Source organism: Anabrus simplex, chromosome 1, assembly GCF_040414725.1.
Source record: "Anabrus simplex isolate iqAnaSimp1 chromosome 1, ASM4041472v1, whole genome shotgun sequence".
NCBI classification, from domain to species: domain Eukaryota; kingdom Metazoa; phylum Arthropoda; class Insecta; order Orthoptera; family Tettigoniidae; genus Anabrus; species Anabrus simplex.
Window position 1 is genome coordinate 1,598,002,093 of NC_090265.1, and position 25,366 is coordinate 1,598,027,458.

The 25,366-nt window shown below is 39.1% G+C and overlaps 1 protein-coding gene across 3 annotated transcripts in view; it reads right to left on the reverse strand.

The window, feature by feature from the left end:
- The window catches only part of sws (patatin like phospholipase domain containing sws), an 874,342-nt gene that overhangs the window by 139,849 nt on the left and 709,127 nt on the right, over nucleotides 1-25,366 (reverse strand). For all 3 annotated transcript variants that reach the window (XM_067138236.2, XM_067138235.2, XM_067138234.2), the window contains exon 23: nucleotides 16,131-16,342. In XM_067138236.2, coding sequence (XP_066994337.1) covers nucleotides 16,131-16,342 — 212 coding nt within the window. The remainder of the gene's footprint in view (nucleotides 1-16,130; nucleotides 16,343-25,366) is intronic.

The window sequence follows — 25,366 nt, forward strand, 5'->3', positions numbered from 1 at the left end:
GGATGAGATGGCTGGAGGATGTGGAGACTGATCTGAGGACCGTTGGAGTCAGGAGGTGGCATAGGCGTGCTGAAGACCGGGACGACTGGAGAGCTGTGGTCAAGGAGCCCAAGGTCCTTAAAGGACCGTAGAGCCATGGAGTAAAAGTAAAAGTAAGAGAGATCACTGGGCAGACCAAGGAAAAAATAGAGTGATGGATTACAATGAAACTTGAGACAGTGTGGCGTAGGAAATGACTGGCAGGAGAGAGCAAGGAATAAATGACAATGGTGTTTTGCAAGCACTTTTCTCAGTCCAGCTTTCATTCTCAAGAACCTTCTTCCATACCTGAGTATTTCCAAAGAGTCTAGATTTTCACATTTCCAAAAATACTTTACAGAACCGTTACCAAGATATCCCTCCTATTTAATCCCAGACGACACATCAGATTTGTTGAATTACCATTTAAATTGAATTACCTGTTTATTACAGTATCCCTGGCAATGTACTGTCATAACTTCAACATCTATACTATGAGTCTAGTGATGTCGAAGTTTTGACTTCACAAGCAATGAAGTCTGTTGAATGGGAAAATACAATAGGCTCTAAGAATAAATGTTGGTGTCAATTTCCTTAACTGAAAACTGAAAATGGACAAGTGTTTGAAGGTTTTCTTAATATGGAAAGAGGTATCAATTCCCTTTCGAGCTCTTATGATTTTTGAATTTTCCGATTTTAAAATAATTTAAACTATTTTCATGATATTGTGGCATTTTATTATTTCTTGGCTCTTTAAACTGAAATGTATACAAATCTCATCCTTCTCTACACACAGCTCAAAATATACTGACTGAATAATGTTCCTAATACCCCATGTTATGTCACAGTCACATGATAATACACTACAAATTATTTATTCATTTTCTGCTATTTGCTTTACGTCGCACTGACACAGATAGGTCTTATGGTGACGATGGGACAGGAAAGGCCTAGGAATGGGAAGGAAGCACCCGTGGCCTTAATTAAGGTACAGCCCCAGAATTTGCCTGGTGTGAAAATGGGAAACCACGGAAAACCATCTTCAGGGCTGCTGACAGTTGGGTACAAACCCTACAAATATTTGATGTTACATCACTCGACATGGCCTTTGTGATACTTGTTTCCACTTTATTCATATCAGCCTTTATTAATTCAAGATACATTAAAAAAAGTATGCAATAAGCTTTTTAAGTAATTTACATTTTGATAGAAAGTTTCTTCAGTTTTCCGAGTTGAGGAATTGAATAAAAAAAATGCCCAAACAGTTAAGGAGTTAGAGGTTTGTTTACTTTTCAGGTGGGTTTATCCAAGAAACTTGCCACTTAAAGACTTTTCGGGAATCCACTTACCCTGAGCTTTCAAATGACATAAAAACTGTTAAAATTGACCAAGCAAAACATTAGAAATAAGTATTACAGTATGAAGCCCCTAATTTAACCACAAGTCATCAAAAGCTCCCACAATATTACTATTACAGGTTTCCTATATTGCTTCCTTTTTCTTTCTTTCATTTTGGCCAACTGTGGACCACGTTAATTCGATTTCAGCTGCTTCTGGGCTTTGATCTGTGCCCAGTAATCTTTCATTCTTTCACTCTGCAACCTCCTTCTCTCTTCCGTCCATGGTGTTTGGGTCTGCAGACTAACCTTTTCTTGGAAACTCTTTGTGTTCTTTATTTTCAATTTGTAAGTTTCCCTGTTGCTTATTCCGATCCTTGTATTCCCATTTCTGTCAGGTCCTTCTTCACTTCCTGATGCCAGCGTACCACAGTTTTCCTGGTCTCAAAAAACCTTACTATCTTGTTGGTCAGTCTTACCGGGTCCATTCTGTAGATGTGTCCAAAGAACATGGCTCTCCTCTTCCGGATGGTGTCTGAGATCTTTTCTATCTTGCAGTACAGTTCTTGGTTTGCATTCTTTCTGTATGATCCATCCTCTGTTCTTTGGGCTCCCGGTATCTTCCTTAGAATTTTTTGCTCCACCAGTTCTAACTTCTTGACCAATCCTACCTTTATTAGGTTGAAACATTCAGCTGCATATAAGGCTTCTGACTGATCACTGTCCGGTAATGTCTGAGTTTTGCATTGATTGAGATGTTCTTCTTGTTATAGGTGTTCATACTTAGCTTGTATGCCAAGTTCATTTTGTTGATTCTTGATATCAGTGCCTCTTTCTCTGACAGGTTGTTATCTATCCACTCTCCCAGATATTTAAATTTCTCTACTTTCCAAATTCTCCCTCCCTCCAATGTCATCCATCTGGGTGCTATTTCAATGTTGGGCATGTACTGTGTCTTCTCGAAGGAGATCCACAAGCCTGCCTTACTTGCTTGTTCCTGAAGCTGGGCAATCTGGTTTCGTGCCTCCTATATTGACTGACAGAATCACAATGCCATCCGCAAAGGCTAGGCAGTCGACTACAGTCCCTCTCTTCTTATATCCCAGCTGCTTCCTTCACTGATAGATCATTTCTTTTTTTGTAAAGCAGTAAAGATAATTTTCCCATTTAGCATCCTACTTGTAACTATAGGCTACACCATATGTTATAAGCAAATCCTTTACCTTTTAAGAAGCATGTCTCAGACTTCAACATATCCCAGGCAAGATAAATAGTATCCTTTGTGAAATGAGTTTCCGCTTGCACACTGCCAACATCTTACAACACTAGTTTAATATTCGTCAGAGAACTGAATTTTACGATAACGTAATTACGTCTATCACACTTCCAAAAATGTTATCATTTGTGTTAAGCAGTTTAGGGAGAAATTGTGTATCAAAGCACTTGAAGCTAGAGAAGCCACTTATTCCACGCTCTCATCACTGACATTTTCCTTCATTAAGTCCAGCTCCATGGCTAAATGGCTAGCATGCTGGCCTTTAGTCACAGGGGTCCCGGGTTTGATTCCCGACAGGGTCAGGAATTTTAACCATCATTGGTTAATTTTGCTGGCATGGGTCAGGATGTTTATATGTAGTTTTCATCATCATTTCATCACCACCATGGCAAGCAGGTTGCCTACGGGCATCAAATTAAAAGACTTGTACCTGGCAAGCCGAATATGTCCTCAGACACTCCCAGTACTAAAAGCCATACGCTATTTCATTCAGTAAATCTCCTTGATGAGATTTTGTTAATGGTTTACCACAGAACTTTGTCATGTTCTTGAATTTTTTCACATGCAGAATTCTAAAGAACAGAGTAACAGAATCAGAAAACACCAGTAAAATACAGAATTTTTGAGTCACAAACACAAGCATTTGTATACATACAGCAAACAAACTCACACAAACAGGAAACAAATGAGCAATGAAATGCTATTTGTGCAGAGGAAATTTGACTTACCCAATAAGAAGTCAAATAAGTGGAAATGAGATGTGAAGTGCCTATGAAAATGAGGAACTGAGTAGTTGGAAAGTTGACACATTTAAAAGCATCACTTAAAAAAAAAAAAAAAAAAAAAAAGTGTCAATGCTTATCCTCCTGACGAAGCTGGAAAATGGAAATGAGCTCATCGGGGCTGAGAAGAAACAGATACAGAAGAAGTGGAATTGAGGAGCAGCCTAACTATTTGAAAACCGTATGTATGATGATGTGGAGATTGTCCCAGTCCTTTTGTGTTTTCAGGCAAGTCTCCTTTTTCTATTGGGACCTGCCATTGTGTTCATCTTACTACTTGTTCCTTTTCATGTTCCTGTTTCTCTATATATGAATTTGACAATTGTTTATTCCTTTCTAATACTTACAGTTATAGGGTCTACAACGGCATATGTATTTGTAATTAATTAGGGGGTAGGACTGGGAGGATATTTCTTGAATCAAAGTAGGGAAAACCGAGCTCGATAGCTGCAGTCGCTTAAGTGTGGCCAGTATCCAGTAATCGGGAGATAGTGGGTTCGAACCCCACTGTCGGCAGCCCTGAAGATAGTTTTCCGTGGTTTTCCATTTTCACACCAGGCAAATACTGGGGCTATACCTTAATTAAGGCCACGGCCGCTTCCTTCCCATTCCTAGGCCTTTCCTATCCCACTGTCGCCGTAAAACATATCTGTGTCAGTGCGACTCAAAAAAAAATGTAGGGAAACCATTGTAAATCAGTATTTGTCCACTTCTCTTCTCTTCTCTTCTCTTCTCTTCTCTTCTCTTCTCTTCTCTTCTCTTCTCTTCTCTTCTCTTCTCAACTGTGTCATCCGAATGCATCCCACCTTAGGTCATATTCCAGCATTTGTCTGGAGCTGAACTTAAAAAGAATGGAGAAACATTCTAGATACTCACTCTAGTCATAAAACTCAAGACATGTTAGATTCAGGAAGAGAAATTACCATACTAACCCCTAGACTTACCATGTGCATGTTATAAGAGGGGGTGGGCCAATCTGAGAGAGGACTTACTCGTGTCACGGGCTGCATGCGACAAGTATAACATATAAAGTTAAAAACTTCATGATTGTTCCGTATTGAATAGAGAAATAAGAAGATGTACAATATTATAGGGAAGGATCCACCTTTCAATACTCCGTAGTAAGTTGAACTAAAAAGTAGTTACAACCTGTTTATTGCAACCGGTTTCAACACATTTCAAGTGTCATCATCAGCCAATTAGCGAAGATCTTAAAACAACTAATATATTGAACACAGGCAAAAAATAAAAATTGTATCATATCGTAGCAATTCAGTTAATGTTCAAAACACAATAATCACAGTCAAGAGAGTAAACATTCAGTGAAGAAATTGGTTTATTGTACACTCACATCATAACAACAAAAAAGAATGTTATAAAAACCAAAACATTTACTTACTAAAGAAAAGTTGGAAAAGAAATATATTTATGCACCATTTTGGTGGGAAACTTGATCCTTCATGTTCTGAACCAGTCTCTCAATATTCGGTGGTACACTGGATGTTCCAACGTGGAGCCTGTTTTCAAGAGGGACATCTAATAGCCTTGCCTCTCTTTGAATATAATCTGCTAATCCACCTTATGCACACAACTAGTTGCTCATGTAAGCACAAGCTGCCAAACAATCTCATTCTCCTCATGTTGAAAGCAAAAAAGTTAGGGTACTTCTTGCATGGAAAGTATTTTACATGAAAGTATTTTAGACAGATGTCTTCAGACAGTCCTTTAAAAACCATTGAAATTCAGTAAGTTCCATTTGCAAAATATCAGGAGCACTACTCACGCCTATGCAGAATGCCGATGATAAAATTCTGAAATTCACTTCTTTCTTCCTGCAGTCGCCAAATCCGACATAAAATTCTTCAAGCAGCAAATCTGCCAACGAGTCTGTTGTAGAAAGTGAAGTTATGCTGTAATGGGGTTGGAAAATGAAAGGAAATTTTATTTCACATTTGATTTCCCCGCCAATTCAGTTTCTTCTGAAAGAATTTTACATGTCCGTAAAGTTAATGAACAAACTGACATTGTGTTAGCAATTTTGAACTCAGATCATTCAAGTGACTGGTAATATACACAAGGAATGCAAGGTCACACAGCCATTTTTCATCGCCTAACTGTGGTACAGATTTTCCTCATGTCCATGAAAAGTGCCACCTCATTTACCAGACTGAAAACTCTGCAGAATCTTTCTCTTGCTCAACCACTATTCTTCCAAATACCAGATGACATATTTTCCCCTCACTTTCCAGTTCATCTACTAAAGCTTTAAATTGGTGGTGACCGAGACCTTTCAACTTGACACAAGACACCACTGCATTTACAGCGTGGGCAAATTTCACTGTTCTGGCACAAAGATTCTCCTGGTTTAAAATACAGTTTAAAAACCAATCTTATTGCTATCAATTTCTCTGCTGAGTAACTCTTCTTTTATTTTCTGTAAGCCCCAAAATTTGGTCCAACCATTGACAGAGCTCCAGCAGTTGATATTCCACATACTTTTTCTCATTTCAGCTGGAATATGTCAAATGCAGGTTTCATCGCTGAGAATACATCTTCCCCGTAGTACTAACTTCCAGCTCCAGAAGTTGATATTCCACATACTTTTTCTCATTTCAGCTGGAATATGTCAAATGCAAGTTTCATCGCTGAGAATACATCTGCCCCGTAGTGCTAACTTCTATACATTGAAAGAAGAGCATATCTTCTGTGCAACGGCACTCTTTATCCACATCTAGCATGAAAATAGCCAACTGAGCTTTGTCTGCAAAATCAAAGCTTTTATTCAAAGCTATTGACAATGCCTTGAATGCATTTATAATCTTCTTCACGCTTGATATACCATTTGCAATGTTATCCAACTATCCAGCATGACAAACTGATCTGTTTAAACAAGCTACTTTTATCTTGAAACTGTAACTACTGCTACACACTCTTTTATAAAGTTGCCACCAGAATAAGATGTGCAGGGTTTATCTTTTTTTTTACTTACAATGAAACTAACACAAACAATTTCATTTACATTATCATTTTGTATTTTAGAAAACACAGTTGCTGACTACGCAAGTTTTTTATTTTGTGTTGGCAAAGCTGGCTGCTCTTGCAAATAACGAAAACTAGAATATTTTGAAGTATAATGCTCTTTAATGTTATTTTGTCATAGAGAAACGTATAATATTTTGTTTCATTTGTTAGGAAAGTATAGCAGAAATGAAGGAGTTCCTAACTATTTATCTAATTATTAAATTAAAGTTAATAGGGCCAGGCTGAGTGGCTCAGGTGGTTGAGGCGCTGGACTTCTGACCCCAACTTGGCAGGTTTCAACCTGGCTCAGTCCGGAGGTATTTGGAAGTGCTCAAATACAACAGCTTTGTGTTGGTGGATTTATTGGCACACAAAATAATTCCCGTGGGACGAAATTCTTGCACCTCGACTTCTCAGAAAACTGAAAAGTAATTAGTGGGACATGAAGCCAAAGGGATTCACATGAGAAGATATCAAACAGAAAAAAATGTATCAAGATATACAAGCACACCCAGCAAACTTGAGTTGGAGAATAATGATGATGATGATGATTTAACATGATGTAATTTGCAATGAAGGTGAAGGCTAAGTTACCAGTGATGCCATTGCATCCAATTGAACAGTGACATCAAAATAAATTCCTCGCATTAGAAGATGATGCAAGGAGCAATATATTTTGCTTTATCTTGGGCGTTTGGAGATGGAACATTAAATCAAGTTTCAGAGGAAATTTTTAATACTAAATAATATATAGAAATAATGACAGTAGTGGAATTGTGGTAGTTATTATTATACCTATAATTTTTTCACTTAAAACAGCATCAAAACATTCTTCATTGAGCGAGTTAGCCATGAAGTTAGGGGTGCTAATAATAATAATAATAATAATAATGTTATTTGCTTTACGTCCCACTAACTACTTTTACGGTCTCTGGAGACGCCGAGGTGCTGGAATTTAGTCCCGCAGGAGTTCTTTTACGTGAGAGTAAATCTACCGACACGAGGCTGTCGTATTTGAGCACCTTCAAATACCACCGGACTGAGCCAGGATCGAACCTGCAAAGTTGGGGTCAGAAAACCAGCGCCTCAACCGCCTGAGCCACTCATCCCGGCAGTTAGGGGCGCGTGCAGCTGTGAGCTTTCATTTGGGATATAGTGGGTTCGAACTTCACTGTTGGCAGTCCTGAAGATGGTTTTCTGTGGTTCCATTTTCACACCAGGCAAATGCCAGGGCTGTACCTTAATTAAGGCCACAGATGCTTCCTTCCCACTCCTAGCCTTTTCCTATCTCACTGTCACCATCAGACCTATCTGTGTCGATGTGATGTAAAGCAACTTGTAAAGAACAAAAAACACATTCTTAATTTATTTTATTGCTTTTTTACTTCTAATACTCTTGAGTTCTGGAACTAAAAGGGCCAAGTTGCTTGAAGTATACTTAATTTATCATAAAAATTTAAATCAAATTTAAATCAAGTTTAACTGATTGGAGTAACAAAGCAGTGATATTTATGAGACGTTTTCAGAAAAGCAGACTTATGCTGAATTAACACTTCTTTCCTGGCCTTTATCCCAATTATTTGAGGTCGGTAATAATGTGGATTAAGCCCAGTTTTATAGCCAGGTGCCCTTCCTGACACCAACCGTATGGCTAAATGGTTCGAGTGCTGGCCTTTGGCCACAGGGGTCCCGGGTTCGATTCCCGGTAGGTTTGGGAATTTTAACCATAATTGGTTAATTCCCCTGGCATGGGAACAGGGTGTATGTGTCGTTTTCATTATCATTTCATCCTCATCACGATGCACAGGTCGCCTACGGGCGTCAAATCAAAAGACATTCACCTGGCGAGCCGAAGTCCTCGGACACATCCTGGCACTACAAGCCATACGCCATTTTCATTTCAGTAGGTGAATAAGTTTGAGTAGTCTTTTTAAAAGTAGGAAAGATCACAATATGAAGATAAAGTTGGAATTCAAGAGGACAAATGTTCATTTATAGAAAGGGGAATAATTTACCAAGGGAGATATTCAATAAATATCCAATTTCTTTGCAATCATTTAAGAAAAAGCTAGGAAAACTACAGATAGGGAATCCGTCATCTGGGCAACTGCCCTAAATGCATATCGGTAGTGACTGATTTGATTGATTGACATATAAACTATTGCGTGCTTCTGTGGTGGTTTGTAGTGTGATGAGTTATATGTATATGAAGATGTATATTAGGACCCGGATTCTTTAAAAATGCATATGCGCATATGCAAATGCATATTTTGAACGTTAGTGCATATACAGATATTTTTCTCCTATGTGTGATCGATTATCTAAGATTTCTGAACAAAATGAAAATCTAGTGAACTCTATATGTCGTACATCCCTTGGCAACATGAGAAGCCTTCCCTGATCAAGGAAAATGCTTTCAGTGTCGCAATACAAGCAGGTATACGGATAATGATCCTTTTCACAACAGCTATTTCCTTCTTTCTGACATTTCTTCCTCCTTAGAGTAGCCTCCCAAGGTTTGCTTAAGCAAGTGTGTTCATCTGTTAACTTGCTATTCATCTATTGCATTGTTTTTACCAAATTAAAATGCCTAAATATTAGAGTTGTAGGTCTTTTTAAATTAAACCGTGGATATCAGGCAATAGTGACTATACAAGTGACGGTGATGTAGTGTACTATCAAGTATGCTAGAAGAGTGTAAAATGCGATGAAAATTTCAAACTGAACAGGATTCGAAAACAACTTCACATCTCATATCAAAAGAACAGAGTAAGAATACGCAACATTACTTTTAACCAACGTGGAAACATGGCAAAGTTAGTATATTTTCCACTGATATTTTTAAAACTTTAGCATGAAGGTTGAATATACCACATCTACGTGTGTTTCTTAAAAAGTATTGTGCTAATCAACGGATACCAGACAAATCTATCTTTAGGAAGAACTATTTACTTTCAATGCACGGTTCCATCATTGATTCGATACGATCTGATATAGGAGAGAACTGTGTCTGGATATCAGTAGATGAAACAACTGATTTGTGTGGTCGATACATTGCAAATTCCAAAGTCGGTAAATTATGTCTATAAGAACCTGGTAAATCTCATTTACTTTTGTGCAAAGTGCTATAAAAATCCAACCATGCTACAGTTGCAAGATTTGTTAACAGTGAACGATTCCCTGCGACTTTTGTGGCTTAGTGAATCACAGAGTTACTGTTGCAAAGTGTGCCTTTTAACCACAGATGCAGCTTCGTATATGATGAAAGCTGGTCAGTCTGTTCGAGTTTTTTTTTTAAATCGCATCAATGTCACATGTCTGGCCCATGGATGGCATCGCAATGCAGAAAAGATACGCACCCTCTTTCCATCTGTAAACAAAGTAATTTCAAGTGGGAAAAAATCTGTTCCTAAAAGCACCGACACGTATACAGTTGTACAAAACTCATCTGCCTCACGTTTCTCTTCCGCCAGAACCTATTCTCTCAAGAGGGGGAACTTTGTTTTCCGGAATATCGTTCTACCAGGAGAACTTTAATCAAGTGAAAGATGTAGTTTAAAGTATTGATGATAGTCATACTGCATGTGTTCGTGAAGCAAAGTGCACTGTGTACAAAGTTTCGTCCATGTGCATTATTCGTTTCTTTCAAAGGCAATTAAGGACCTAGAAACTCGTGGTACATCCCTACACGAATCCCTTTGGTTAATTCAAAACACCCATCAGTTCTTTAACTCTTTCTGGTCTAACTGCAAGCATAGTTCACACCGGCCGAAATTACGCTCAAGCCGCGTTGCGGGCATAGCCTGTAGTAAGGTTTGACAATTCACTAAAAATTGAGAATGAGCCATGCACGCATTCTGGTGGTTACATCGTGTTTCTTCATGTATTAGTTATGAGAGTATTTAAGCAGATGGCAGTATTATATGTCTAAGTCAGAGAATTTACGATATTTTCGACGAGCATAAATCAGTAGATGTCACTCAGTGAGCTCTACGACATGGCTTCTCGCAGAAAACATGTGCTTGACGAAAGTGATATTTTCAATATTTTATGTGATGATAGTGGCTCGAAGGGTGATGTTCGAGATACTCAGAGTGAAGATGATAATGAAGGTATATAATTATAAGTTTATCCATAAATGAACATATTATTGACATATGAATTTGAGACAACTTCATACATTTCATTATGATTGGAGTTCGTTTTATGGCCTACTGTATGTTCTCGTGTATATGTAAGATTGTTTACATATTAGTAAAGTTGTCTGGTTTGTTTCTAGATATGAGGGATTACAATGTCGGAGGTGACTTTGAATGCAACACTGTGAATAATAACAGCAGTGCCAGTGATGGAGGTAAACATAACCTAAATATGTCAAGTGACCGCAATATTTTTGCCATATATTTTGTTTATGTTATGAAATGTGACAACCTTCACTATTATAACTCCTTTTTTATGCTTCAGAAAATGCACCTGCCTATGAAATACCCCCAGAACCAGAACAATCTAAGAATAGAAGGCATCGTAAAGCACCAATGACAGACGCTGATTTGGGATGGGACGATGTAAGAGTTGACTTACCTCCAAGAAGAGACAAGATTTATGCAGAGATTCCGAGAGTTGCTATTGAACTGGATTCTTTTTTCACTGAGTACGACTGCTTTGAGTATAATTTCACTAAGGATATGATCAAGAATATAATGCAAGAAGCCAGCAGGTATGCCACAAACGCAATCTCAAAACTCAGCCGGGAGAATAAATTGAAAGAACATAGTATGTTGCAGCAATGGGTTCCAGTTACATTATCTGAACTGTACACATTTTTTGCCATAATCCTGCATATGGGCTTAGTTGTAAAAAGTAATCTGAAGGATTATTGGTCGACATCGCCTATTTTGCAGACATCATTTGCTGGCAAGCTACTGTCACGTGACATTCAAAATGATCATGTCTATGTTGCATTAACGACAATGACACATATCTCGTGATCAACCAGGTCATGGTCCTCTCCACAAAGTTAGGCCATATTTCGATTCTCTGGTGAAACAGTTTAGTGGTGGAATTGTCCCATCCGAAAATCTGACCGTCGATGAGGGAATTTGTGCCTTTCGTGGTGGAATACACTTTCGTCTGTACATGAAGAACAAACCAGAGAAGTATGGAATAAAATTGTTTCTTGTGTGTGAATCTAATTCAGGTTATGCTTTGAATATTGAAGTGTACTCTGGTTGTGGAAATGACTATTCGATTGTTTCTTTGTTCGAAAGGTTGCTGTCTGATTATTTTTGCAAATACCATAGTGTGTATATGGACAGATTTTACACTAGTAAACTGTTTTGCAATATTTATGGGATCGAGATACCTTAGGTATAGGGACTGTAATGCTCAACAGGAAAGAGATGCCTAAAGGTTTAGCCGCTGCTAAATTGAAGAGGGGAGAGTTGACTTTCCATCACAGATCCAACATGATGGTCTACAAATGGAAAGACACAAGAGATGTCACTGTTCTATCTTCAAAACATGGATGTACAGCTTCTGAAGTGATAGTGAGAGCAAAGCCCTGTAAAGGAAAGGTTATGGTGAAGCTAGATGCTATATTGGACTATAACGCAAATAAACCTGGAGTGGACTGTAATGACCAGCTTGTAGCCTGCTATTCATTCAAGAGGAAAACGATGAAGTGGTGGAAGAAGCTGTTTTTTCATCTCTTCATTCAAGGCGTAGTGAATAGCTACATAATATTCAAGAAAATTGGAAGAAACCGACCATACACTTCCCTTGAGAATGTCGTGTGTGTTGTTGGTGAGACTGCCTTTGGTAGTAGGGGAAGAATTTGTTGCCATGGACGTTGGAACAACAATAGACCGACTCACTGAAAGGCATTTTGGGAGAAAAATCCCACCAACTGAGAACAAGCCCAGACCATGTAGAAGGTGCAAAGCGTATGGGGACAGAAGCAAGAAGGTAAATGGGAAATGGGCCAGGAAGGAGACAATGTATTATTGCCCACTGTGTGATGTAAGACTTTTTATGCCAGATTGTTTCAAAATTTACCACACAAAGGCAAATTATGTTTAGAAAACTGTATTTTCCCTTGCTAAGAACACATCATCCTAAACCAGACTGATTTCATTCTGGTGAACCAGCGCTTCCACAACAGTTTCAAATCGGTTAAAACCTACCCTGTAGCAGACATTGGATCAGACCATAATCCTGTGATGGCATGCATCCACTGCACTTCAAGACAGTTCGTAAGACCATGAGATCTGCGAGGATAGACATCAGCAAGATCAAGAATGAAGAGATTCGTAAGAGGATTCATCATGACTTATCTAAAGGTTTCAATAAAATGAAGAACAGTGATACAGGTATAGAAGTCTTGTGGACAGAAATGAAACAGATTCTAACAGGCACGGGGAAACACCATTTAACACATGATAAAAAGATCAAGAAACAACCGTGGATGACTGCTGAGATACTGGAACTCATGGATGAGCGGCAGAAATGGAAAACTGAGAGATAAATAAATATAACCAAGTGCACAAAGAAATTAAGAGAAAGATTGTGGCTGAAAAAGAACAGTGGATGACAGATGTCAAGAGGTAGAAATCCTGCAGCAAAAGAATGACACTTTTAATCTACAAAAAAATAAATAAAGAAGTGCCTTGGTTTATATCATAATAGAGGGCATCATGTTCTGGTGGATAAGAACAACCACATTGTGACTGACATCACTGACAAACTCAGGGTCTGGAAGTCATATATATAGAACTGTTCAACGATGACAGACGTAACGAACATGGTGTAAACGAGGCAAACACAGCCCCTGCCATTTTGAAGGGCGAGGTGAGGCTGACATCTGCCAAACGAAGAATGGAAAGGCCCCTGGACCCGATGAAGTGCATGCAAAACTCCTCACACTCCTGGACAACAATGGTCTCAGTATTCTAACAGAGCTATTCAACAAAATCTACTCAACTGGAATAATCCCAGAAGACTGGCTTAGGTCCACTTATCACTCTCCCCAAAAAGGCAAATGCCAGATGATGTGAAGAGCACAGAACCTTCAATCTGATGAGCCGTATCCTAAAGATATTCTTAAAGATCATTCATTGCAGAATCCGTGCTAAGTGTGAAGAAGTGATAACTGAAACACAGTTCGGATTCAGGAATGGTCTTGGGACTAGAAGTAATAATAATAATAACTTAAATGTTTCCACCTTTTCAATACAATGGGTCGAAACTAGTACCGTATAATTTTGTAATTTTGTGAATATATTGTATTGAAAAGGTGGAAACATTTAAGTTATTATTATTATTATTATTACTTATATATTGTTCAATACGGACCAAAAACATGAAATTCATAACCATCAATCTTGGGACTAGAGATGCACTTTTCTGTTTTCAAGTACTTGTCCAGCATTGCTTGGAAATGAACAAGGATGTCTATCCATGTTTCATAGACTATGAAAAGGCATTTGACAAGTCCAGCACGGGAAGTTGATGGAAATTCTGCAGAACATCAGACTTGAGGACCGCGATATTCGTATTATTGCCAACTTGTACTGGGGTCAGAAAGCAGCAGTCAAGATTGAGGAAAACCTGTCAGAAGAAATAGACATCCGCTGTGGCGTTCGACAAGGCTGCGTATTATCGCCTCTACTCTTCAACATTTACTCGGAGGCTATCCTTGCAGAAGCTGTGGAAGAACCATCTACCATAGGCATCATTATCAACGGGGAACGTCTAAACAACCTCCGTTATGCTGACGACATGGTATTGCTTGCAACAACAGAGGACTGAAGATAAACATTAAGAAAACCCAGTTCATGGTCGTCAGTAAACGGCAAGATGTCCACGTGCAGCTCACTCTCGACAATGCACCCATCACTAGGATTCAAAAATACCAGTATCTAGGATGTTAAATCAACCAGAAATGAGACTGCAGCCAAGAAATACGGGTCCGCATTGAACATGCAAGAAGCATCTTCATGCAAATGAAGAAACTGCTCAACAACCGCAACGTACAACTAAACCTAAGGCTCCGACTGGTCAGTGCCTACGTCTTTCCCACGTTACTTTATGGAATGGAAGGCTGGACAATTACTCAAGCCCTCTGTAAAAGACTGGAAGCTTTCGAAATGTGGGTGTACAGACGGATGCTTTGCATTTCATGGATAGACAGAATCCGGAATTCCGAGGTGTTAGATCGACTTGGAAAGAAAACTGAAGTCATGCTGACCATTAAAAGGCAGAAGCTGGAATACTTTGGCCATATAATGCGGAATGATAAGTACAGAATCCTGCAGCTTGTTATACAAGGAAGAATAGAAGGACGTAGGAGTCCTGATCGACGATGAACTCTATGGATGAAGAAGCTCGTAGACTGGTATGGGTTTGACACGATGTCTCTGTTCCGTGTCGCTGCATCCAAATTCAAGATCGCCATGTTGACCGCCAACCTTCGCTAGAAGATGGCACATTAAGAAGAAGTCTTATGTGGTAAATGGAACAATAATTATATATTTGAGTAAATTTTGACAAAATTTATCAATTAAAATCACATTTCATAAGAGCTCTCATTTTCATTATTTTAATTATTATTGAAAAATTATTATTTTTATATCGTACTCATTATTGTTGTTTTGTTTTTGCAATGCACATTTTATATTATCAACATATGGTAAAGATAACAGTATTTCAGGAAACTGTACTTGTTTAGTTATCCATCAGACTTTTTTTTCATTCGCAAAACATGGTATAATATATCAACAATTTTAAAATCTCAAGTGATAGTTGACATGATACAAACAGCATTTTTCAAAAACTAGATATTCAAACAAGCACAAAGAAAAAAGAATCATGCAAATATCTCCTATAGGTACAGAGATATAATCTTTTAAAAATCCTTAAAAATGCCCAGTCCAGAACGTCTGTTAGGGATATTAAGACCCAGACTGGAATGGGTTAAATGGTGTCAGTGGTGAATCTGGAGACAAAGTTAAAAGGAAACTCAGTGCGGTATTGGACTCAAACCCAGGACTGAAGAAGATTCAATCCATAAGCAACTACATAAGTGGAGCCAGGCGGTCTTTGCCAAAAGAATGTTCCGAGCAGCCAGTGCCAGTGTACATGTATTGCCCAGTTACGTCCGTCAACATAGAACGATCATTTTCAGCGTATAAATTAATTCTGTTCGATAACAGAAAGTCACTGATCCATGAAAACATTGGAAAAACTGTAGATAACCTACTGCCATGCATCATTTTGCAAGGAATGAAACATGTTTATCAATTTACCACTGAGTTGAAATTAACGCGTTTGGTAAGTGTATTTTGTTTTATTTTTAGTGCACATCTTCGTGCATATTTTCAACATTTTTATTGCATATTTGCATGCATATTTTTCGAGTTTTTCATGCATATGAATCCGGCCCTAATTATGACGAACATAAACATCCAGCCCATGAGCTACAGGAATTAACCATATGTAGTTAAAATCCCACATCTGGCCAGGAATAGAACCTGGGGCCCTCTGAACAAAAGGCGAGTATAATGACCATTCACTCAAGGAGTCAAGCAATTAACTAATGATGAACCAACTTGCAAATAAAATCAATATATTTCAGGATTTAAACATTCTGACAAAATATGAACTATTTCTTCTAACAGGAAACTGGTTTGTTTAACTTACTTCTAATTGTCGGACACAGGACACGTACGCTAGTCGTGACTGAATATCTGGAAGATTTGGGACTTTAACAGGTGTGACAAACGGGTTCCAGCGTTTCCACAACAACCACCAACCAGACAGGCTGTCACCATAATTGGTAAGATCTGTATCATCCTGAGAGCCAACATCAATGGCAAGGATGTGCTTAGCACCCAGGCTACGCATCACATCAGCTGAAAAAAGAGAAACATAAATAGAAGCTAACCAGTCATCATATACATGTAATTTCCCATATTTATAGACCAGGAACTCAGCTATAGCCCACAACATGAGAGAAACTATCACAACTGTGTTGGTATCTAAATTAGATAGATTAGATATTCCTGTGCAAAATTGCAATTTTCAGTATCTGCTCTTATTAGATTATGTACCCAGCTGATCAGTCAAACATCTGCACTTCTGGAATGTTGTTTGCAACATCAGTCTATCAACTAGTTAGAGTTGGCTCTCTTCTCCACTACTGATCTTTCCCAAGTGTATTACATCAGCCAACATCATCTCTAACCAGTTAGCTGTAATCATACATTGGTCATCCTTTATTATTCAATACCCCACACATTTCTGTCCAAAAGTGTGAGCAAGTCTTGAGCATATTCTGTTCCACGGATTTTTATTGCATATTAGGACTGTTGTCTTGCCTAAGCCACCGACAAAGGAGGTCGCATTGAGTGGTGAGTCCTGGGAGGGGGAGTGGAGTTCGAGAGTGTGGAGTGCTGGAAGGTCGCCGAGAAGTGGGCCAACAATGATTGGTATAGAGCAGTACAGAGCGACAATAGGAAGATGGCAGAGGAAAATGAAGAAAGAAGAAAAGAAGCCAGGTGGGTGTAAAATGGATATGGAGAGGAAAAGAGAACTATTGTTATCGGCAGCAGTGATTATAATTTTATTATGTATTGGGGGAGTCGAGTTGAACCCAGGCCCGTCATCTAGGAGAAATGAGGAAAGAGAAAATATGGACGCAATCAAAAGAGCTGTACGAGAGGTGTTGACAGAAGTTTGCCCTTTCGGGCAAATAAAAGAGATGATTGAAGAACAGACCAGTAAGATTGAAAAAATGGAAGTATGGATAAGAGGAAAAACGGACGACATAGCAGCACAGGTGAGAAATAACACCGAGGAAGTGGTAGCATTAAGGAAAAAAGTAGGACGACTTGAAGAGGAGAATTTAAAGCTGAAAGTAGAAGTGGAAGCGAATACTTTATATAGAAGGAAGAAGTGCTTGTTTATTTATGGAGTGCCTGAGGAGACGAGTGAAGTCAAAGAAATTACAACTTATAAAGTAGTGGACCTAATACAGGGAAAAATGAAAATAAATTTTAGTGAAGTGGATATTGACGATGTGCAGAGAGTGGGGAGAACTAGAGGCAATAGGCCTATAAAGGTTCAATTGTTTACAACGTTGATGGCGGATATTGTGTTAGCAAATGCGGGAAATGTCCAGAGGGATAAAATATGGATAAGGAGAGACGTGGGAACTGACGCGATCAGAAATGAGAGGCTACTCAGAAAACACAAGATACTGGCTGTAAAACAGGGGCTGAGGGCAACTATCAGAGGTCAAAATCTAGTGGTGTCAGACAGAAACTGGAAGAGAATCTGGTCTGTGGATAGATTGATGGATTTAGAATCGAAGTTAAAACAAGAGGGAGAAAAGGAGAGTAGTGCAATAAACTGTAGGCAAGTGAGGCGAAATACAAATAACAGTGTGCTGAGGATGGACTTAGAGATGAAGTCAAAGCGGGCTGAAGAAAAAGGGAGTAGTGCAGCGATTAGTGGAGAGGATAGGCAAAATACAAGAAGTAACAGTGTACCGTGTGAAGAGAGGCAGGGAGAGGTGTCAAGTGATAAAGTGACCAATAGCAGTGTTCGGAGTGAAGAAGTGCGGGTAGAGAGGCCAAGTGAGAATGTGACTATTTGCAGGGAAGAGAGAAGTAAGGGAAGTGTATGCAGTGAAGTAAGGGAAGAGCAGGGTAAAAAGGTAACGGCAAGGTTAAACTTGAGGAGTCTTGACCAGAGTAGGGCCAGATACAGGAACAGAGATCTGACAGAAATGTGGGGTGAGACAGATCGACAGGAAGGTAAAAAAATTATGAGTAAAGTCAGAAGTAGGAGCTTAAAAGACATATGGGGAAAAGTACGTAAAGGGATGGAAGATACAGAGGACATGGAACGGTGTGAATATTGAGGGACTATGGAATGTGTTTGTTGGAAAGTAGAAGGAGTGAGGACAAAATTACAAATAGTTATGGAGAGAAGCTCCTAGTGATGTGTGCCGAGAGAAATTTGTATATTCTGAATATGATGGTATTTATTTGTGAAGGCTGAAATGTGGTGATGGAGAAGTGGTATGTAAGTTATGACGTGTTATGGGGCTGAAATGAGGTATTGGAGAAGTGGTGGTAGAAATTGGTGGAGGGCAGAAGGAGAGTGTAATGGTCGAAGAAGTGGAGGTGGTATTTGAGGTGGAGTTGGTGTTATATTGCGGAAATGTGGTGTTGGAAGTTTTTGATGGCTTGGTATGTATGAGTATGTGCTATGATTAAATTAGGAGGTGCTATATTGTTGAAATGAGGTGTTGGAGAAGTGGTGGATGAAGGTGAGTGTTATTGTCGAAGCATGGTTGAATATGTAGGTAATGAAGTGTGTTTATTTATTGTTGATATTTGGAGATGGAGGAGTGGTGGTAAATGTGGTGTTGGAAAATATTGAGGGCTTGGTATTTATGATTATGTGTTATTTATTTGTGGAGGCTGAAATGTTGTGATGGAGAAGTGATGTATAAGTTATGATATGTTATAGGGTTGAAATGTGGTGTTGGAGAAGTGGTGGTATAAGATGGCAGATGGCAGAAGGTGAGTGTAATGGTAGAAGAAGTAGAGGAGGTATAAGAGGTGGAGTTGGTGTTGTATTGCTGAAATGTGGTGTCGGAAAATATTGAGGGCTTGGTATTTATGATTATATGTTATGATTAATTTATGAAGTGTTATATCGTTGGAATGTGGTGTGGGAGAAGTGGTGATATAAGTAGAGGTGGTATATGATGTGGAGTTGGTGTTGTATTGTTGAAATGCGGTGTTGGAAGTATTGAAGGCTTAGTATTTATGATTAGGTGATGTATGGTTTGGTCTTGAGATGGTTTATTTACGGCTGAATTCGTGGGAGTTGGGAGGTGGTATTATTGTATTGGTGTCTGGTATGAGTATTTAATTTTTGGAGCTGGAGAGAGGTGATTTTATTATCATTTTGTAAATTTTGGTTTGTTTGTATGGAGAGGATGAAGAAATATGATGTTGGAGAGGTGTTGGTATATGCGTGATTGGTATTTGTTATTCATTGCCAAAATTTTTGGAGATGGAGAGGTAATTTTATTATGGAGTGTTATGGCGGAATGAAATGAAATGAAGCAATGTTAACGCGGATTGGTAAAAGCTGTGGTAGGATGGATTGGAATGCAATGACGGAATATTGTTGTTATTATTTAGCCTTTTACTATAGGAGGTGGAATCTGAAAGATTGAACGCAATGTTAGTGTTATGGCTGGTTTGGTATGCAATCGTGTAATGTTGCTGTTGTAGCTTATTTTGGAGTAGGTCAGGGAACAATAGAGGTGATGAAAATGCTGAAGCAAGAAGGTTGTGTGATGAGTGGGTACGTGTGAGTGATAACAAGCAGAAAGTTGCAACACCAGCAGTAGTATGTAAACATAGACCAGGCTGAGGAGGTAAGATAGTTTGGGACCAGCAATAAGAAATGGGATAGTTGTTATCCTTAGTCTTATCTTTTCTTTTATTTTTATTCGTGAGTTGTTGTAAACTGGTGTTGATGGAGTTGGTTCTGGTATAGAACCGTGGCGTTAGGTCTTTTTGTTTTATTGTTCATTTCATTTTATTTTGTATATGGTGGAGAGTGGTGGCTTAGGTTGGACTACGTTTATTAATTTTATTAGTTATTTATTTATTTATTATTATTGTGAACATGTATTTGGGGCTGAACGCCTGTTATGTTCATTAATAAATACTATACTATATTAGGATTGTGGATCCAGGAAATTTAGAAGTCGGGAAGCAGCCATAATACCGTGTGTCGTGGTATATCCTGTCCAATAATGGATCATTTATATGGGTATTATATCCTGAATCACCGACACTGGAATACGATCTATTTCAGGCTCCCTGAACACAAAATAATTTATCAATTCCAAATTTGAAATATTTATATCTGTCTTATGATCTGCAACAAGGTCTTGAAACTCATGCACTGATCGGAAATTCAATTCAGTAGTACTGGATGTAGCCTCTAGTACTGCACTCGTACCAATACCGTGCTTTATTACTATTATTATTATTATTATTATTATTATTATTATTATTTATTTATTTATTTATTTTTTCCTTAAACTGTACATGTACAATTTAGGGGTGGTAGATGGAGAAAGGGCAAGCCCCACATACACGTAAGTGCCTCCACCTCCACATGTGTACATAAACTCTACTGAATATTTACATACAAACTTATGTAGACAATTTTAAATTTACATATTTACACTACAAACACTGTACCCTTAGAATAATAATTATCTTGATTTATCCTGAAAATATTAGAGTAAGAACACCCAGCCATTTATACTCTCACTCAGACCCCTGTATACACACTCATTCACAACCACTCCCACACGCATACACATTCGCCCACATACACCTGTACTTGCACCCATCCTTCTTGCAATTCTAATTTATACAAGTTATATACATCGCATATGGGTTTCTATTTACATATAGATTTTCTTTACTTAGCGGAGGAAGTGAGGAAGAGGAAGTAGCTTTACCTCAGATGGTATAAGGTTCCACGTACGAGCAGCCCTTGAGTAAAACCCATTTAAATATGAGGTTGTTCTAGCGAAGGGAGGTTACAATAACTCCTTGGCCTCTTAACAGAGCGGTAATTGAGTTGCAGGCGGTGGAAAGGGGAGAGGTGTGTGTTATCTGTCAGGGATTTCCTAAGGAAGGCCACTATTTGTGTACATAACGAGTTCACTGGTGGCAATGACCTGGCTGTGTTTAAGGGGATGTGTTTGTTAATTAAACGTTCTGCTCATCGCTGGATATCTTGTAGTTTCCTCAAATTTTCCATTGTAGTCGGATGCCAGGAAGGAAGGCCATATAATAGTATGGGCCACACAAGGGAAATATAAGCCGTTCGTAGGGCTTTACTTCTTCCTCCCGAGAGACATCTACGGACAAAACCCAGCCTCTGTATGCCTTACACCTCACTTCCTCCACGTGTTTATTCCATTTCAGATTGTCCGTAATGTGAATACCGAGCAGTCTGATGGAGTTAGAAGTCAGCAGTTGGATTCCACATAGAGTAGGTTGGTTCTGGAGTGGTTGTTTAGCTCTGCTTAGTCTTATATATTTACACTTCTTAATATTTATATACATTCTATTTACCTCACACCACAGAGCTATACTATCCAGATCCGATTGGAATTTTATAATATCATCACTGTTTTTCATGGCTCTGTAAATGACTGTCATCGGCATACTGCGCCATGATACCAATATAATGGTCCGTTATTGGACATTATGGTCGAATTTACACAATCCGGTAAGTCGAGAGCATAAATCGTGTACAGGAGGGGCCCTATCACACTGCCCTGAATTACTCCAGAAGTAATTGTGGTTTGGTCTGATTTGGCTCCTCCGTACACAACACATTGCGTTCGACCTAGCGATGGGCATTCCGAATGAAAACTATCGAATTATTCGATAGTCTCAAACTACCGTTTCATTCGATTGTTTTCAACAACATTCGATGTTTCATTCGGTCTATACGATACTGAATTCTCCTGCAGTAGTTGCTCCCACTTCGCTCAAAACGATAGTACGTAAGTCAAATAGGAACCAATGCAATAGTATTACGGTCTAGGAGAGCAACTATCGCGCGCGTATTTTAAACATTATCCAATGATGGTCCGTAAATATTATTCTCTCCATTACATGGGCAAAAGAAGCAGTCCAGCAGAATTCTGGAAGACACACAAATCTGCCATGGAACTCTTATACACATTGTCACAGAAATATCTCGCAGTTCCTGCAACATCTGTTCCAGCAGGAATAATATTTTCGAAAGCTGGCCAGATGAGTGAAAGAAGAAACAGGCTGAAAGCAAAACATTTAGATCTTTTAATATTCCTGAACAAAAATCTTTGATTATAGGAAGACAGTGGTAGCCTAAGTGTCTGATTAATTACACTGCAAGTTTAACATATTGTTTTAGTTATCCTAACCTGTTCTATGTGCACAGAATGAAAATATTTGATCTAGCTACTTTATGTACTTTTTACCACGACATATTATTAGTGACTGCACATATAAATGCTTATTGCTCTATTACATGTGTGTTTCATTTAGTTCGCGGTTTGGTTGTATTTTTTCATGTTAAAATGCAATTTTTTAAAATATAATGTAAGTATCTGAAAATCTATGAGAGCTTTGAAGAGAGCTATGTTTAACGGCTGTTTGCACATGTATATTGTTTGACATGATACCAGTTAAATAAATAAAAATGTATTTTACTGTACTTCCTCCTACGAAGAGAGATTGCCTAACCTAAAACTGACCAAGTGCACCATTAAATATTTCATATTAAAATAAGTAGGCCTATGTGGTCCCAGTGTCCATAATGTTAATAATGAGTATTCTATAAATTGTTCCTAATGATTAGCACAGATCTTGTGGGAGCCGAAACTGCAAGGATCAGAGTAAATATAAGACCGTACACTGTAAAAAGCGTGCATATTGCAGTAATTAGTAACTACCGTAACGAATGTCAGCAATTCGGAAACCGAATGAAAACTATCGAATAAAAACATTCGGTTGTTCTCCTGGACTATCGTTTAACAATCGATAGCAGGAAACATTCGATATGCCCATCACTAGTTCGACCCACCAAAAATGACCTCAAACATGACAGCAGTTTACCCTGAATGCCGTACTTGCTAAGTTTTAACAGAAGTCTTTGATGTGACACCTGGTCAAAAGCTTTGCTCCAGTCCAGAGTCACACAGTCTATTTGTGAGACATCAGTCTGCTCCAAAGAGAACTGCCAGTCATCAATGACTTTTGTTAGAAGTGTTGTGCAGGATTTTCCCAGAATGAAGCAGTGTTGGTTTGAGTTCAGCAGGTTTCTCTCCTTGAGAAAATCCAACATATATTTAGCAACTAGATGTTCCATACATTTACAGACCCCTGATGTTAGAGAAACTGGGCGGTAATCATCTACGTTTTCCTTATCTCCATCTTTGAAAACTGGCACTACGTTGGCTTCTTTCCACTCCAAACGTACAGACCCGGTATTAATGGAACAGTTGAAGAAAGCGCAAAGCGAGGGCGCCAAGGCGACTGCACAATTCTTGAGAATTCTTGCTGGCACTCGGTCCGGCCCGGTCGCGGCATGAGGTCTTGTTTTCAGAAGGCTCTCCTTTACTTCATTCGTTGAGAAATACAGGTTGGTTAGAGGGAAGAGAGGGGTAGATGTTGTCCTTGAATATAGCATGTTCTCTTCCTCAGTAGGTACGGAGAAGTTACTTTTAAATTTCCTGTTGAAGGTGTCTGCAATTTCTTGTGGTGTGGAGACTGCCGTACCGTTATGTTTAAATACAGATGGAGCTCTGTTGCAACCTTTACTTCTGAGAAGAGCCCAGAGTTCCTTGGAGTTGGTGTTGAGACTGTGGATGTAAGAATCGTAGGAATCTCTGATAGATTGTTTAGCCTTGTTCCTAGCCAGCCTGTATTTCTCCCACTCATAATCGGTTGGATTTCTTTTCCATTTCTGGTACAGGTGGTCCCTTCTTCGAATTTCTCGCACTATCTCCTTGGTAATCCATGGAGATTTCCATCTGCTGGTTATATTTACTGTTGGTGTGGTTTCTTCTACGCACTGAAAGAAAATTTTCTTCCAGTCGTTCCATATCTTGTTTATGTCAGTACTGCCGGTGAAATCTGAGGTGAGAACGGGGAGGCGGTTGGATAGTAAAGTGGATAGATCGTTCCAGTTTGTTCGGGAAAAATTATGAACTGTTCTGGTATGGAGTTTGGGGGATGGTTTTATATGGGTCAGTGTTGCGAGAATTGCCTGATGGTCACAGAATCCAGGAATAGTATTAAGAGATTGGACGGACTGTGGTATATTACTTAGGAAAAGGTCAAGGGTTGAGCGTGTTGTTTGCGTAATACGCGTGGCTTTGAACATTAATTGATGAAGGAATAAATCATAGAAAGCGGAAAGGAATTTATTGGCGAGGGGGTTATTTGGAACAGGTGCAGCATTTCTGGACCACGTAATTTCTAAGTGGAAATCACCGACAATATAAATGGCATCGTAATTTTGTTGTACATGTTGCACACGCTCGAGAGAGAGGATTAGTTCATCGTTCATTTCCGGTGACGACTTAGGGGCGCGAAAAATTGATCCAATAAGGAATTTGCGTTTGTTGCATGTCACTTCCACCCACAGTGCTTCGGCTGCTGTCTCCAGGTGATGAACTTGAGTTGGATTACATTCTGGCTTGGCTGCAATTAGAACTCCCCCTGCAGAGCGGTGGGATTGGTCTTTACGGAACAATATCAGCGAGTCAGGGAACACTTCTGAGTCATTAATTTTGCTGGACAACCACGTCTCATTGACACATACGATCGTCGGGTCAAGGCTTTCGAGCGATGCGTGGATATTTTGTAACCGTCCAGGTCACATAATACTGCACGCACTGAAGGCAAAAAGTGATATATTTTTATTTACATATGTACATTTAGAATTATTTACTAAGTCACTGGGCGTATCACTGGTAACTGTAAAGAACGAGTCTGATAACAGCGGCATTTCACACTTCCAGCATAACCATGTATGGGAACCGTTCTTTATTTTTCTGAATTCAGACACTGAGACTTTTGCGTAGGTTCTAAGGCCTTTTAGCGAGCAATTATTACAGTGGACAAATAATTGGTTCCTCCTACCACTATTTCCGCAAATTGTGCACTGTTGTGGACCCGGATTTAGTTCGATGTCCCCACTTAGGGCAAGTGCCAAGCACAGCAGTGGCTGATTATCTACAGGCAGTCTGACAACACCGCTCCCGTCCCTTCGCCGAGGCCGACCTATGGCTGCCATCCCCAGACTTTCAGCACTGCACCACGTCAAAC